The sequence below is a fragment of the Phodopus roborovskii genome, unplaced genomic scaffold, assembly GCF_943737965.1.
Source record: "Phodopus roborovskii unplaced genomic scaffold, PHOROB, whole genome shotgun sequence".
NCBI lineage: Eukaryota > Metazoa > Chordata > Mammalia > Rodentia > Cricetidae > Phodopus > Phodopus roborovskii.
In genome coordinates, this window is record NW_026126459.1 from 19,049,808 (window position 1) to 19,066,666 (window position 16,859).

The window sequence follows — 16,859 nt, forward strand, 5'->3', positions numbered from 1 at the left end:
AAAAAAAAAAAAAAGTGGATATCAGTCTTAAAGAAAAGAAGCAAAGTCTTCTGGACCTAGCATTGCATTCAAGGCACAGGGAAAACAGGGAATCCAGATGAAGGAATTAGAAAAGATATCTGAATATGATTTAGTTCTCATGGCCAATCATGAGGATGTAGAAGTCAAAATAATATTATGTAACTATACCTAAAATATTTCCATCTATATGAATCTATTTTAATAATAATGAATAAAATTAAACTAGAAAGCTATATGTACCAAATAATACAATACTTCTATTTTATTCAAGAAATCAACAAAATCATCCTACACAGCTATTGTTTGTAGCATAAATACCCAAATTCTTCTGGTGAGCTTGTTAGTAGCCTTCTATGGATAGTATGAAATAGATGATTGGCTCAGTCTTCCAGGCTCACCCACCTTTTATATCATAAGTCACAAAGAAATATAAATTCACACCGTAAAGAAAGATTAACAGTTAAACATCAAAAGAAACTTAGTAAGAATTTTGGTGAAGGCATTTTCTTTCAGAATAATGATTAGACACCAACATACTAAAACCTGGGGAAAGCCAAGATTTATTACTGTATGTAAATGATAAGATACACAAAGGTAAATGTATAATTGGAGTTCTGGAAATACAAGTAAGGACTAGCTTGCTTAATGTGTTGAGTTCTAGGCCTTGTCCCACTGCATGGCAAAACAGGTAATAGAAGACATAGTCAAATATTCCATATCCATGTGCTCAACTATGTTCACAGCAGCATTATTTGTAATAGCAAGAACCTGGAAGCAACCTAGATGCCCCTCAACTGAAGAATGGCTAAAGATGTGGCACACCAACACAATGGAATACTACTCTGCAGAAAAAAATAATGGAATCTTGAAATTCGCAAGCAAGTGGATGGCACTTGAAGAAACCATCCTGAATGAGGTAACCCAGTCACAAAAAGAGGAACACAGTATGTACTAACTCATATATGGATTTTAGACCTAAATCAAAGGATCACCAGCCTATAATTCACACCACCAGAGGAACTAGGATACAAGGTGTATTCTAAGAGATTCATATAAAGTCCCTCACAGAACTGGGAAGGGACAAGTCCCCCAGAGCACAGAGGAAGTGGGTGGGGGCAGCAAAAGGAGAGAGAAGTAGGAGAAAACGAGGGGGAGGAAAGGAAAACACGTGCGACCAGGAGAGAGAGAGAGAGAGAGAGAGAGAGAGAGAGAGAGAGAGAGAGAGAGAGAGAGAGAGAGAGAGAACATAAAAGAGGGAGCCAATATTGGTTTGAAGATAAAATTGAACACAAAGAAAGGTCTAGAGAACTACAAGACTGCTGCCAACTAACAATGTGAGCTTCCGTGGAAAGGCTACCATAAATGCCCTTCCTGGAGAGTGAGATCAACAACTAACTTATCAATGGAGCCCTCATCTGATGCCTGTTGGAAACAGGATCAAACACCCATACATAAACACTGAATTGAACTAGAACCCAGATGCAAATGGAGAGGACAAGACCAGGCAGCAGAAACATATAGAGACAGCTTACCTGAACAAGGAGGAGCTAACAGGCCACCAGACTGATAGCTGGGAATCCAGCATGGGACTGACTCAGGCCCCCCTGAATATGGGTCTCAGCCAGAAGGACTGAGCAGTCTAAGAGACCTCAGACAGTGGAGCCAGGATGTATCCCTGGTGCACAAAAGGACCTTGCTAACATATCCCCCATGGAGGGATAACTGCCTTAATCTAGAGACAGGAGAGAAGCCCTAGTCCCTACTTCACATGACCTGTCAGATCTACATGACCCCAACTGGATGGCATTCCCCTACATATGGAATTGGAGTGGGGGGGATGGGAGGGGAGGGTGGTTAGGGTGCATGTGAGAGGGCAGAGAGGGTAAATGTGAGGGAGGGAGGGAGGAAGAAGAGGGAGTGAGGGAGGGAGAGGAGGGAGGAAGAGAGAGAGGGGAGGGAGGGAGGGGGAACTGGAATCGACATGTAAAATAATAAATTTTAAAAAAAAATGCTTTGACTCCAAAATTTAAGTTCAAGGACAAGTTACTGGGGAAAAGGATTTCTATTTTTGTTTCCAGAGAAAATGAAAAGCTGTGGATTCCTTCCAGACTAATGTGGTTTGATCAAGCCAGGCCGCCTGAAACAGAGTACCAGGTGATCCTACATTCAAAACAGCTGGACAAAGCAGCCTGGCAGACTACAGCCAGGATTTCTGCATCTTCTTAGAATCCCCCATGACAGTGCCCCTTACCAGCAGGAAGTAGTTTGGAAAGAATGACACCCAAATTCCCAAATATTGTGTATAAATGTTTGTTTTCATTTAAATGGAATTGGTTATATAAAATAAATAAAAAAATTGTGACAAGAAACAAAAAAGACATAGACAGATCAGGTAGATAGATCAATGGATGGATGAATGGATGCATGGATGGATGGATGGCGTAGACAATAGATAATTGACAGTTACAGGATCTTCTCAACATGCTGTTTTTTACATAGCTACTACTTTCTTTTTCTCTTTGTGTGTGTGTATACAAGGTGTATGTGGGAAGATGGCTCACAATCTTCCCAGCTCTAGTTTTCACTTATCAACCATCTGCTCATATAAATTATATACATTAGAGCTGTGGGCAGAGCTAAATAATAGCTCCAAACACAGGAGAATTCTAAAATACCTAATGAGAAAAATTTGCTCTAGCAGGGACTGAGGCATAAGGGCTGGCTCATTCTTACCATTGCTCATTATACCACATGCCAAGGCCTGTTGGCAAGGATCTGCTCTGAGATAGTGGGCTTCAGCTCTCTGTACCCTACATAGGGAACACTGAATCTGGTGTGTGGCATCCTCTGCCATAGCCTGCTCTTCCTCAATACCTACAATGCCACAGGGACAGATTTTTAACCTTTTGAAGCATCTGGTCCTTTGTCTTGCAGCAAATTCTGTTGTCTTCTCTAATTAAAGACAAGTCTCGCTGCAGAAAAGAATATTTATTCTACACTTCCCATGACCTCACTCACAGTTTTATAGATTTATTTTGGCTGTATCATGTATATTTAATCCACTAACATATCACTGTGAATATGGGCAGATAATTTTATTCATTCTTTCTTTAAATGGAGAGATTTGAGTTTGAATTTTATACCTGTTTAATACTCGAAGAATTTTTCTTCCCATGGGTTCACATTTCAACATACACTTTTTAAAAACTAAATTTAATTGAAATTTTAAAAAAAAAAACAAAGTATAGCTTATTTACACCTTCTGTTAAGACCAGGTAGAAAAGAAAGGGGGATTCTCCGGTAGCACAATTATGGTACTATGCCTTCCGAACTGTAAAGCAAGAAGCCTGCATCTTCATGCCAGGCTTTCCCATAAGAGAACAGCTTGAGTGTGTGTGTTGCAGAAGGTAATTTCTCCTCCCAGTCCCTCCATGAGCAGCTATGAGAGTGTGTATGTACAACCCTTCTTCTGCTTGCCTGCTGCCTATGTAATTAATGTTCCAAAAAGTGGTAGAGATCAGCTGGCTAGCACTATGAGCTTTCATATCCTAACTGGCCCTTTCCTAACTTTGTTCCCCAGATTTCTTAATTTGCTGAGCAAAATGAAGACTAATCACCTATTAAATAGTAGGTTCTCTCTACTCAGAGGCTTCTTGCTCAGTCAGTGACTCACTGAGTCACTCATTTTTCTACTAGTCCCTGATACATGTCATGATTTGAAAATATGTTACCAAGGAACAAGGCAAATTCTATTATTTTCACTGAAAATGCAACCCAAATATTGAAAATGGACCACACGGTAGTAAAGGGATGGATGGAAATGCACTGAGATGCCATGCTCTAAAGAGCATTTACAAAACTGGTAGTGAAATATTTATGGAAATTTTTATTTTTGTCTGACCTAAATTTTCTTTTTTATTTTAACCCAAACACAAACATTTATAATTTCTTTCCAATTTATAAAAAGATGTCTATACATTCAAATCCCAGTGTCTTCAAGGTGAATGACAGTCAATATACATGTTCTTTCCTCTTGCTTCCTGTCAGTTCCCAGGCCCCCACTTCAAACTCCAAGTTTTCACATTCACTTCCAGTAAGTCTGCATCTTGACTCTGACACAGGGTACAACTTACAGTGGTGTCCTATAGTTTAGCTGTTTCTTTTTTACTGCAGGATTTAAAGATAAATTACAGGAAGACTTTATTGAGGGCAACCCCAACCTGAATTATAAATGTTAAACGTCACATTAAAATTAGTACAATTTCTGTCACTGAATTTCACGGTTAAGGAGTTTGATACAATCATTTGGGGGTTTTTTAATTAATTTTTATTTAAATTAAAGACAATTTTATTTTGCATACCAATGCAGTTCCCTCTCCCTGCCATCTTCCCATTCCCCCTACCATCTCCCCATCCCAATCCCCATCCACTCCTCAGGGAGGGTGAGGCCTCCCATGGGGGATCATCAAAGTCTGTCACATCATTTGGGGCAGGACCTAGGCCCTCCCCTGTGTAATACAATCATTTGTATGAAGTTCATTTCAGAATAATAGCCAACTATCAGATGTTTTAAACTCCCAGTCTTGCCTAAGTCTCAAGTCTCTGGATTCAAATTTGAACTAGCAACGAGTCCTCTTTGAGACATTTTAATACTTTTCTCACTCCATTTGGAGTGTGATATTTCTTCTCCCACAGTCAAATATCCCCTAACTTTTACTTGAACAACAAAACAGACTAAAATGGCTTGGTTCTTTCATTTTGTTTTAAGTTTCTTGATTTACACTGTCTCTAAGTGTCATAATTTACTCTGAACATCAGGGAATAGGAAGTAGTAACAAAAGCAAAAATGCTAATACTTACTGTCTAACATAACTTTTGGAAATCTTTCTTGGAAAGATGAACAACTTATAAATGAAGCAACACAAATAGACTGCCCTCTCTGGAATAGTCATGCTTTAAATAAATCTGGATTTATAATGTACTTAGCAGTAGGATGAAATGTGGGAAGAGCACACTCATGAATGCCACCTCTCCCTCCAAACAAGGCCAACAGGCTGGTAGGCAGCATCCAGTTTCAAAGTCTACCAACCCTTGGATACATTAGAAACATGTTTGACAAATGGATAAATGAACAGATTGTCCTTAAAAACAAGCCAATTACTTTTGGAGGAAACTTTTGGAAGAATTTTTCTGAAACAGACAACAAAGTTCAACTCATCCTGACTTCTTTGTGTGTCTTAGATTTGCCTTCTACACCAGTAGAATTATGAGAATTATGTCACTTAAGTAATTAAATTTCTAGTAGCCACAATATTAAAAATGTAAAAAGAAACTGTTTTAATTTTAATAATGCTTTATCTAAGCCACTATATCCAAATTATTACTCAACATAAAATTACCATAAAATAGTAATGAAGTTTTCCAGTTTTATACTATCCTGAGAATCTGTTTTTATACTTTGGGCCCATTGCCATCTACAGAATGTGCATTCCAGTACTCCATAGTCACTCAGGTTAGTGACCAAATTAGACACCTGAGTTTTAGACAATTCATGAATTTGACTGAACTTCTGCACCACAAGAAACTATTTCAAAATATAGATTCCCAGGATTCAGTCTTGGAGGCACGAGGAATCTTTTAACAAGACAATAGGAAAAAGACAGATCACCAAGTGACATGTGTGAGTTGGTGCTCTAAAGCAATCCAATGTCAGTCTAAATCCTCCCATATACCTATGCACGAGTCTCCAGTATCCAAAAGGAATTCCTGCAGTGCTGTGTTTATTTTCTGAACAAATATGTCCAGTCTTTTTCAAACATGCACCACCTGGAGTTGTTCCCAAGCCTGGCAACTGTCCTCTAGACACAGTCCGGTGTATTTGGCTCATCTGCAGCAATGAAAAACAACCACAGTAAAAACAATCCAAATGATTGCTTATGTTTCTTGGTACATTTATATGAATATGAGTGTCTCTGTGAATCCTTTAACTCATAGCTCTTCAAACTGAAATTTTAAACTCCTATTTTCAAAAAAGCATTTGGTGAGCCTCAGATCCTCAACATGCTGCCCACTACAACCTGGCTTGGAAAGGCCTCACAGAGTAAGGCAGGGCATCATTTGAAACAAAACTTCCTTTCCCCCAGGCCACTCAACTCTCAGCTTCCCTTATGACTACAGAACAAAACACTGATGTAACAGAAGGGTTCTTCAGCCTCTTTTGATGTTACACAAATACAAACATTATAAAGTACTACAAATACCAGGTTTACCATGGACTCAATGTAACAGTGTTTGGTTACTGAATGTTTCTTGAGTATACTGTGTATGTTCTGTAGACTAGGAGATTAGAAGAAGGAGCAGGTCATACTCCCAAACCCCAAGATATCAAAATCGAGTCAGCATATTCCTTTAGTAGGCTTGTGAATACATAATCATGATTAAAACATTCAAAAGTCTCATCCTTTTGGAGCTTTCTGGTAGAGCTGACTGACAACAACCAATTAAAATGAGAAGTGAGTTATAGCAATGTACGTCAGATGATAAGTGTTAGAGATCAGAGTCAAGAATATTTATAGAATGGAAGACATTTTTCACTGGATGGTCAGATTATATCTCTTAACCAGTTTTACCTTGAGAAAGCTCATAAAGTGGGCAAAAGGAAAAGCAATCAGGCAATACATAAGAGGAGAATGAATATCCAGTGAAGCCCCTTGAGCAGGAGCTATTTATGGAACAGCAAGGAAACCTGACACAAACTGAACAAGGGACAGAGGAACAAACTGTTTCGAAAGTAGGAGTGCTTATGTGGGACTCAGTAGACATAATAACTTAGTCTTTCATTGTGACTTAAATAGGGAAACAATGAAGGGTTGGGATAAATCAGTGGCAAGGTGTGTGGCATGCTGCCTATCTCCCTGCTAGAATGCAAGATTCAGGAGAGTAGAGCTTTCTGAACACTAAAAAGAATCACTTCACCAACCATATTGAGAGCAGGCATCAAGGGAACAAGGAAGTAAGCAAGGATAGCAGTTAGGATGTGGCAGCCACCAACTAAGGGAGAGATGGCAGTGGGATAAGGACAGATGGTAGCAAAAGGGAAGGGGGTAGCTCAGTAGGTAAAGAGATTACTGTATAAGTATGAGGATCTCAGTTTGATCCCCTATCATCCACATCATGCCGGTGGTTGTAGTGGTCTAGGAAGACACTGAAAGATTGTTAGCCTACCATCCTGCTGAAATGGCAAGCTCTAGCCTCAAAATTCGTCAGGGAGAGCTGGAGAGAAAGATACCCAAAGATACCTTTGGCCACCACAGGCACAAGTGCACCTGTATACACATACTCCTACAGCACTCACATAAAAGGAGAGATGGGGGTGGGGAAGGAGACAAGGGGGTGTTCAAGAGAGAAAGATTAAAGCAAAAATTAGCTAAGGGTCAAGACCACCACCTCAACTGCTGTGTCAAAATCATCCTAGCTTCTGAACTACCACTCAAGGTTCCTTAAAATCTTACCTACCTATGACCATGGCATGTGACAGCTAATCTTGGCTGTCAACTTGACTGCATCTGGAATCAACTAAAATGCAAGCCAAGCCATTGTGTACTTCTGTGAAGAACTTTCCATGATCAGATTATCTGAAGCAGGAAGGCCCACTGTAAATGTGGGCAGCGCCTTCTGGTGGCAGCCCAGACAGAAGGACATGGAAGAAGGAACCTGCTTTTTGCCTGCTTGCGCTCACTCTCAAGTTCAACTATCTGGTTGCTACCTCATTCCTTTGTTGACAACAGAACCAATCTTCTTTGTTGATTGGAGCCAGTTAAAGCTGAACGAATTCTTCAGAGACTGGATGCAGAGGAATAGGTCAGTGTGGTGTGCTTTTGAAGGTTACATTTTGTCCCAGCTGTCCCTCTCCCTGCCTGCATCCAGGGTGCTATGAGGTGACCAGCTTTCCCTAGCACAGGCTTCCATTGCCAAGATATCTTTACTTAACTCCAGGCCCCAAACAAGTAAACTAAGCCCTTTGTTAACAGAAAAAAAAGAAAAAGAAAAAAAGGTGGGGGATGGGGCAAACATATTTTTCCTCTTTTATTTCGGGTATTTTGTCACAAAACAAAGAAATTAACACAGAAAACAAGTGGGTCCTTCCTATTAAAATACTTAACCATGTTTTATTTTTCAGAAGGCCTTAAAATGATTTTATGAGAGAAATTTGGAAAAGTGTGAAAAATCAAACTGGAAAACATTTAGATTCTAGTACACGGAGTTTAATCAGTGACACTGTAGCTCAGAGAATGGAATGCAGAGTGAAAACTGTTCACACAAGTTCAGAAGGAAACTGGATTGGAAGACACTAAGTTACACTCTGGCAAGAAGTTGTATACATTTTGTCCATACCCTGAGGCCTTGTAGAAGGCAGAGTTTAAAGTGAAGGACTTATTCATCTGAAGGAAGACATTTCAAGTCAAATGTTCAGGGAGTTTCAGGAATATCATTGGCTGCTTTAGCCAGATCTACATATGAAAACTGTGAAGTTTAGTCAGAAAGGGACACGAAGAGCTGGAGCAAAGGAGGGGTGGTTTGCTAAAGATGGGAGTTCTGTCTTCAAAAGTCTGGGGGCTTCGAAAGGCACAGTAAAGTACCTGCTTTACAAGCATGTGAGCTTGAGTGCCATCTTTGAACTCCATATTTAAAAAAAAAAAAGCTGGGAGATAAACTGTGGTAGTACACCCCTTTAACTCCAGCACATGGGAAGCAGAGGCTGGTAATCACCATGAGTTTGAGGTCAGCCTGGTCTACAGAGAGAGTTACAGGACAGCCTGTGCTACACAGAGAAACCCTATCTTAAAATAATGAATAATAACATTTAAAGGTGGGCATATGGAACATACTTGCAATATCAGCTCTAGGAAGCAGAATTGGGCAGATTCTTTGGACTCACTGCCAGCCAGACTATCACACTATCACACTGGGAGAGCCCCCAAGCCACTAAGAGACTTTCTCAAAAAAGCAAGGTGGCTGGTTTCTAAAGATTGAAACTAAATTTGACCTTTGACCTCCAAAAGCATGTTCACACATGTATACATGTATACAGAGAGAAAGAGAGAAAGAGAGACAGAGAGAGGGAAAGAGAGCCAACTGCCTTTTACCAAGACATTAGGAAAGATGGCTTACAGGCATTTTATGAATAAACAAAAGTCCACCCATAAATGATTAAGAAAAAAAAAAAGGCAAACTTATTTGAAAGCCTTTGTTTGAAAAGAGAAGTCCAAGGTTCCCTCCTTGCACAAGGCCGCCTAGGGAAACAGTTTTAGCCATCAAGTCATTCAGGGTCCACTGCAGCTACTGCCTGAACCAGGCTTGCTACTGCTCCAGTTAGCAGCAGACCTCGGTGTCACCTGTGACACTTGCTTTTTCAGCATGCAGAGAAAAATGTTGTAGAGTAACAAACCTTCCATGGGGACTTCAGAGCTGGGCCTGGGAGATCAAGCAATGTATGACAGAGTCAGAAACCCAGAAGTCATATAAAATATCGAATCATATTAAATCCTTCCCAGCCACAGTGGTATTGCTATGGTTTGAGTATATGTGTCTTTTCACAATACACTGTTGAGATTAGGACTGCAGTTAGAATATCGATGGAGACCCTTGGGAGAGCAGTAAGACATGAGCACTAGACCCTCACTGAAAGAGTTTACGTGGTTATACAAGAGGCTGAAGGGAGGACAGCATGAGCCTCTTTTCCTTTCTGGCATAGGAGCCACCCATGAGCAATGTCCCTCACCGGGTCCAAATCTTAAGAACTAAAAGAATAACAAACTAAGCTCAAAGCTACAGAATGAATGAAACAATAAGGATTGAGCAATCAATTAATTAATTAAATGGTGAACTAGAGCAGGGAGCAGGGAATAGATGGATAAACTGAGACCTGGGAAGGTTTTGTAAATATAAACAGCACTGACATATCTTTGGCCAGGGTAAGCAAAACAATATTCAAAGGAAACAATTCAGACAAGAAAGAGCAAGCATTACAGCTTGTCACACAGAATCTGAAAGATCCTGAGAGAGTACTACAATCAAAACCACAAAGTGGAAGCCCTGACATGTTCCTCAACCTTCTACATGCCCAAAGCCCCACTCCGAAGCTACTTCCACAGGGTTACAGATTGCTTATGGAAGCAGCCACTTTCATGCAACAAAATACATTATCTGTCTACTGCTCATAAGTCAACACAAAAAAATGGCAATATTTATCCGTTATTACTGTATTTATTATTTCACAATTCGGGAGGTCAGGAGTCCAAAATGAGTTTCACTGGCCTAAAAACAAGATGAAAACAGTGTTGTATTTCCTCTCATTGCCCCAAAGGGTTATGGGTTCATTGCCCTTTCTAGTATCTGGAGACCACCTGTATTCTCTGGTTCTTGGTCCACTTCCCTATTCAAAGACAGCAATGGCTGAGCTAGTCTTTCTCACATTATAACATTCCGTTACTGACTCTGCTATGTAAGGCTTATGAGCATCATTAATGTGAGCTCAAGATCAACTTAATATCCCCATGTCAGAGCAAAACATTCCAGTTCCAACAGTTACAATATGTGTGCTTCTAGGACACTCTTATTCCACCTACACAAAACATCTTTGTACACTGTTATCTTTTCAATTACACTATGTTGGTATGCTCTACCATGGAACCTAGTCCATAGATAGACAGACAGACAGACAGACAGACAGATATCCAGCTTTAGCTATCATTTAAATGATTCTTCAAAGAGAGTCACCCTAACATTGAGCCTCCCTGAACTACAATACAGACTGGATTTAGGATTACCATGCATAAAGACATATCTCAATTTGTGTTCAGAGGATGTTTCTCTTGAGGTCTAACTAAGAAGGACTTAGTTAGTGGGTGGCCCATGGACTATGGCCTCGGACTGAAAAGGGGAAACAGGATAAAGTGAACTGAGCATGAGCATTCATCTCTCTCTGCTTCCAATGAACAAAATGCCTGACCCCACACTCCTCATGCTCCCTGTACCACAGATACAGCCATTCTCATTGCCATGTCTTCTCCCCTCAGACTGTGAGTCAAAATTAACCATTCCTTTGAGTAGCTTTTTCAACTGTCTTGTCACAACCATGACAGATGTAGCTAACATGCTCAATTGTCACCACATTGAAGACAAGCTCGCATCACCCCATGTCTCTGTTAATGCAGTTGCCAATCAGTGTCACTAGCCTACCACCAAATACCCGTGAACACTTTTTCTTTCTAAATGTAAAAGTTCTTTAAGAAGAATTACCAAGGTTACTTTCAGATTATCCACTAAGGAAACAAAATGTTTTGATTTTTTCCTACCCTTCAAGTTAATGAGACTATACAATCTACAAACACTTCAGAAGGCATTCATGTAAAACAACAGATAAGATTATCTATTTTAGGAACCTGGATAAATTGTTATGATCAAAGAGCTAAAACCCATGCTAACTTTCTGTGTATGCTTCATTCCCTGTGATCTTTTATGTACACAGAGAAAAGAAAATTGTTATGATCATTATCTGGCAAAATACTAGCTAGACTCCAAAGAAGGAAGGGTGAACTCTTTTCACAGTTGCAATAGTTATTAGAGCGGGAACTCCTTATACCCTGCTGCAAGTCTTTTCATTATCAGAATACACTCCTACATTTTTAAAAGCATAAGTGTGCATTTGGTTATATGTCAGATTACAGCCATAAATGACTAGAACTCCAAACTACTGCCTAAACACATTAAGTAATCAGCATAGCAGATATAACCCAAAGCCCACTTGTGTTTAAAAAATGGTAACATTTAAAACCTCACTAAATTTTCAAAGTAACTATAAATCAAGCTTTAGCAACAATAAGACAGTGTTGTGATATTATGATTGATATTACAATAAAAAGTTATGGATTTGGAAGTATAGGTTTTCCCATGAATATCAAACAAAATATTAAGTAATAGATTCGTATTTCAAAGTAATTTACAAAATCCACTCATGGTGCATATATCTCAAAATTGGAAAGAGAAAATGAAGTGGCAAAAAATGAAAATACTAATTAAGTAAAAGTCATGGGGTAAACATATTTTGAGATTTCTTATTTCAAAATTAAGAGACAGAAAAGTAGTTTTGTTATGTGTTGGATAAGCAATTGATGGTTCAGAAATCATTTCTTATTTAGAACACATCTCTTAGCACAGAAAACTTGTACATGAAGTTTGCATGAAATCTGGGAGAATCTCACAGGCTTTGTAATTTGTTTCTATTCCTGCTATGACATTTTACATGCTATATAAAATATTGGCAGCATTCACAATTCACTATAAATGGAACGTCAAAATGCCTCACAGTCTGAATGCTTTTGTCTCTCTAGAGCCCATAGAATCCAGTGAAACACCATGATGCAAATTTACAAATCTGCTGCTCCCCTAGCAACTGAGGGAAGAGATTTCCAGGGCCGAGCAGAACCAGTCAGTCACTTTTTGCGGGTGGCATTAAAATCTTATAGTAAGAGAAATTACTAAAGCTCAATAAGTATTATATCATTAACATATCATATACCTTACAGTGCAAGCAATAGTGACTAATACACAAAGTGATGTTCATAAAGTGGCAGCAAGCGTAATTTCACATCTTTGAATGAAAACTTTATTTGTGAAACATTTTTTCTTTCTAATATTGAGCTTGCTATTTGCTAGGAAACAAAAGAAGCCCACCAGGGAACATTAGTATCCACCAACTGAAGACAATTCAAAGATAGCACTGGATGTTAATTTAACATAATATATACCTTGAAGAAGCTGACTACTTACATTTTTTTAAAAATTGTTTTAAATTAACCAGAAAAAGAGACTGGGACACTGAGACTTTTTCCTAGAAACAGTCAAATTGTCTAATATGTAAATGGCCAATTGTCTCACATAAAATGTACATTCCTGGAGGTTCCTACTTGTGAAAGATGGACACTCTGTACAGGAAGATAGTGACCCTAAGAAGACTTAATGGAGTCTTTGAGATTATCAGGACAATTCAATAGGCTTTGATTATTAGAAACTTGGTTTGTTCCTAGTCACTCAAGGCATCAGGTCCTAAAATAGCTTAGTTCCTGGACACTAAAATCCAAAGGGAGAAATAATACATAGTATAAGCCAAAAGCCTACACCTAATTGCATTTCTAGTCAACACTGAATTTTTGCTGACAATTGAGCTCTATTTCCTTGATCACATATGGTCATTGTTTTCAGTATCCCAGCCCCACCCTCCACAAAGCACCTGAAAGTAAATATCATGAACACTTGCCACAATAAAAACACTAATTAAGAACTTTAACTGATATTCTCTTTAAAAAAAAAAAAAAAGGAGCTTACATCTTAACGTTTAAAATAAATAAATAAATGCAACACATGTCAGTATCTCCCTTTCCCTACAGAGCTTAGGAGCTGCTGTCCATGGTGACACATGCTGGCTTGTGTGCAGCAACAGCGCCACCACAGAACCATCTAAGTTAAATCCTATGTTTCTTGGGGGCTGCTGTGCTGGGTTGGTTGCATTTTGCATAGCCAAGTCTTGGGTAATTATAAGTTGCACCACTTCTTTTTAAGCCATTGCTCCCAATAGCAAAGGAAAACCCTGTGTGTAGAGGGGGAGGATGCCATGGTCTTCCGGATACAGGAAACCAACTCCTTTTCTCTCGTTCCTCCATCTGTGCTTCACCACGTGTAAGTCCAATCTCCATGGACAGTTTAGCCACCATTTAGACCCTCAAGTTAAACACGTTCCCACAAGCCGAGCAGTCTTCAAAAGCTTTGTTCAATCAATTTCCAGGTTGTTTTTACCGAAATTTTGTTTTGAGTGCAAAGTACATTTAAATATGATTTGAAATATGAGCATTTATGAATAGCCAATGTCCACAGACTCCAAAAGAAAAAAGTTTTAAAATCCTACCCATACAATTAAGGTGATGAGGGCGGGGGAATGGGATGTGCTTCTGGGTGAACATACCATTGAAATGATTCTAACATAATCTTAACACTATCATTCCTTTCCCCTTGACACTGGTAGAGAAGGCAGAATGAGGAGTTTCCATGGTAGTCTTGATTCAATGATATGCAATAAAAAAAAAAAATACCGTAAAGAAATTTCTCTCGGTGAGCACCACAGTGCAGAAACTTTGGGAGGTCAGTGTCTTACCAAGATTGAGCTGTCCTGTTTCCTTCCCAAACCCATTCTGCCCAAATGAGGCATTTGTGTTACAATATATTGTTCCCCGGGCGCCCAAATCACCCATCTGCCTCTGGAGTTTCTAGTCTGTAATTAAGGCACTATCCATTAGAACTGCCAAGTGCACCAAGAGAGGAGGAGGGCGCGGGAAATGAGAAAAAAAAAAAAACACCCCACTTCAAAAGATCAGGCTCACAGGGACCCCTCGCCCCAGCCGGGAACCTCCTCCGCCCTGCCAGGGTGCAGAGGCAAGTTAGCAAGAACCTCGGGGCCAGCTCCTCCCACCGCACAGGGAGCTTCGCTCTGGGCCATACCTTGGAAGAGGAAAGCTTTCGTCCCATTATGCAGTCCCGGGACCTGGCGCACTCCGGCCGTGGACTCCCCAAGTTCTAACTCTGTTAAGACATCAATCTGCAGGGACGGGTCCACACCAAGCCCCCAGACTGGTGGGAGTGGGGAGGGGTAGGAAAGAAAGAAAGAAAGGGGGCCATTAAAACGCAAGCCTCCACAGCTGCAAAGAACGCATCTTGAAGACAATATTGGGAAGTGCTGACAACAGGAGATTCTTTCCTCCACCCGGAGAGCCATACCTGGACGCACTGCCAAGCTTAAAATAGCTGAGCGCCGGGTACCACCTCCGTGACCTACTTTAAGCCCCTCTCTGTGCAAAGTTCCCCCTCAGCCACAGACCTTAAGGGCGTGACCTGCCTCGCTATCCCCAGGACACTCACAGAAGGGATTGCAGACCCGCGCCCTCCAGAGCTCCCCAATCCAGAGGGACTTGGGGCGGCGACCCTATGGCGGGGAGCATCCCGGCCCAGCCTGGCCGCCACTCACCGGCTCCGAGCCCGAGGATCACGCAGAACGTTCTCAGTAGCACCCGGGACTCCATGGCGTGCATCGGCTCAGTCCATGGTCTCCCTCTTTAAAAATAAAGATAAAAAGCAAGAGGTGCTGGGAGTGAAGCGGGAAAGCAGCACCGGCTCCTCCTGCGACCGCCTTGGCGTCGCCACCCGGTCTCAGACGCCTAAGACCGAGCGGGGCGGCCCCCCCGGGTGCGCGCCGAACTTGGAGCCGCCTCTGCACGCATCGCTCCCGCACGCGGCGGGCCGCAGCCAGGTCGAGCTCCACAGAGACCTGCGAGGATCTGAGGGAACCTGCACCGAGCGGCGCCCCACAGAGAGCCACGCGGCCCGAGCGCGCACGCGGAGGAAGGGAGGCGGCCCCGGGAAAGCCGGGCCGGGCCGCCCCGCACCCGCCCGCGCTCCCGCGCCCGAACCTGTTGGAAAGGCGGAGACAATAGCGAGAGCCTGGAGCCGCGGAGACCGCTCCGGGAGGGCGGGGCGCGAGCCGGGGCGCGGGTGGGGCGGCCTCTCTATCCGGGAGCAGAGCCCGGTCCAGCCAGGCTGGCCCTCAGACGCCCTCAGAGCCCTCGCCCGCACGCCCGCCACCGCAGCCTCTAGTAGGAACCTAGGATCTCAACGCCAGGTGCCAAGTTGATGGGCGGCTTTAGCTCTCACCCCTTGAAATCTGGCGCGTGTCTCCAAAGCCCGGCAGAGAGAGGACCACCCAGCCGCAGGAGGCGAGGTTGCAAAGAAAGGCAAGGCGTCTGGCTGCCTCAGGCAAAGGAGGGGAGCCCGCACTCAGACACTTGCTGCACAGTAGCCCGGGGAAGAGGGAACTCCCTCCCGGGCAGGGAAAAGATCCTAGCCTAGCCAAAGCACGCAGGACTCCTAGGTGAATCTGGACAGAGGAAAGAGGCAGGCGGAGATGAGTGGTGAGGGGGGAAGCTTGGCCAACCCTGCCTGAGAGGCTCTCTGCCCAGGGTGGGGCGCTGGAGAGCCTCCAGGCACACATTGCACATAGAACTTAGCCAGGAACCAGAGGCTGCTGGACAGCTCCAGGATCTCTGAGAGCCACTACAAAACTCAAAGTCTAGTACCCTGCCTCAAAGGGCAGAGCTGGGATTCTACCCACTGTGAGAAGTTAGAATAAATAGATGCTACAGAAAAGATGATGAATGGAGAATGGATGGTGGTGGGTGGGTGGATATATAGAGTGAAGGTAGGATGAGTGGATGGATGGATGGACAGACAGGGCGAAGAAAGGATGATGCTGGGTGGATGGATGGATGATGGATGATTTATTGGTGGGCAGATAAGTAGATACCTAGGTAGATAACCGTACATACTTAGGACTAAAGAAGTGGCAAGTGCAGTGACTGGGAAGAAGCAGAACACGGAGTTTCAGACTCCATAGGAGCCTGAATGTCTATTTTATCATACACCCTAAATAATGAATTATGGCCAAAGCCACGAAGGATTCTATATTCCTGCTCTGTCTGACAAGTAGAGAGACCCTAGCATGATTAGAAAGAGGAAAGAAAAGGCAAAAATGGTAAATATTTGGTTAATCATAAGAACTTCTCTTGAGTTCAGTAAAAATGTTTGATAGTTGTACTGGTTTTGTATTGCTACTACAACAAATTATCAAAAATGCACTGCCTAAAACTTATGATCTTAAAATTCCCTTCATTGTAACTCCAGCATCAGCTGGAGATTCTGCATGCTAAAACAAAGCATTGACAAGACTATATTTA

The 16,859-nt window shown here is 41.9% G+C and overlaps 1 protein-coding gene across 2 annotated transcripts in view; it reads right to left on the reverse strand.

The window, feature by feature from the left end:
• The window catches only part of Nell2 (neural EGFL like 2), a 260,369-nt gene extending 244,571 nt beyond the window's left edge, over positions 1-15,798 (reverse strand). Inside the window, exons 1-3 of one of the 2 annotated variants that reach the window (XM_051189737.1) lie at positions 15,781-15,798; positions 15,098-15,183; positions 14,575-14,703 (exon numbers count right to left, since the gene is read on the reverse strand). In XM_051189737.1, the coding sequence (XP_051045694.1) occupies positions 14,575-14,703; positions 15,098-15,161 (193 nt within the window). In that variant the 5' untranslated portion in view covers positions 15,162-15,183; positions 15,781-15,798. Of the gene's footprint in view, positions 1-14,574; positions 14,704-15,097; positions 15,184-15,539; positions 15,667-15,780 lie in introns of those variants that run through there. The other variant, XM_051189735.1, reaches the window with a different exon arrangement.
• Positions 15,799-16,859: the final 1,061 nt, after the last annotated feature.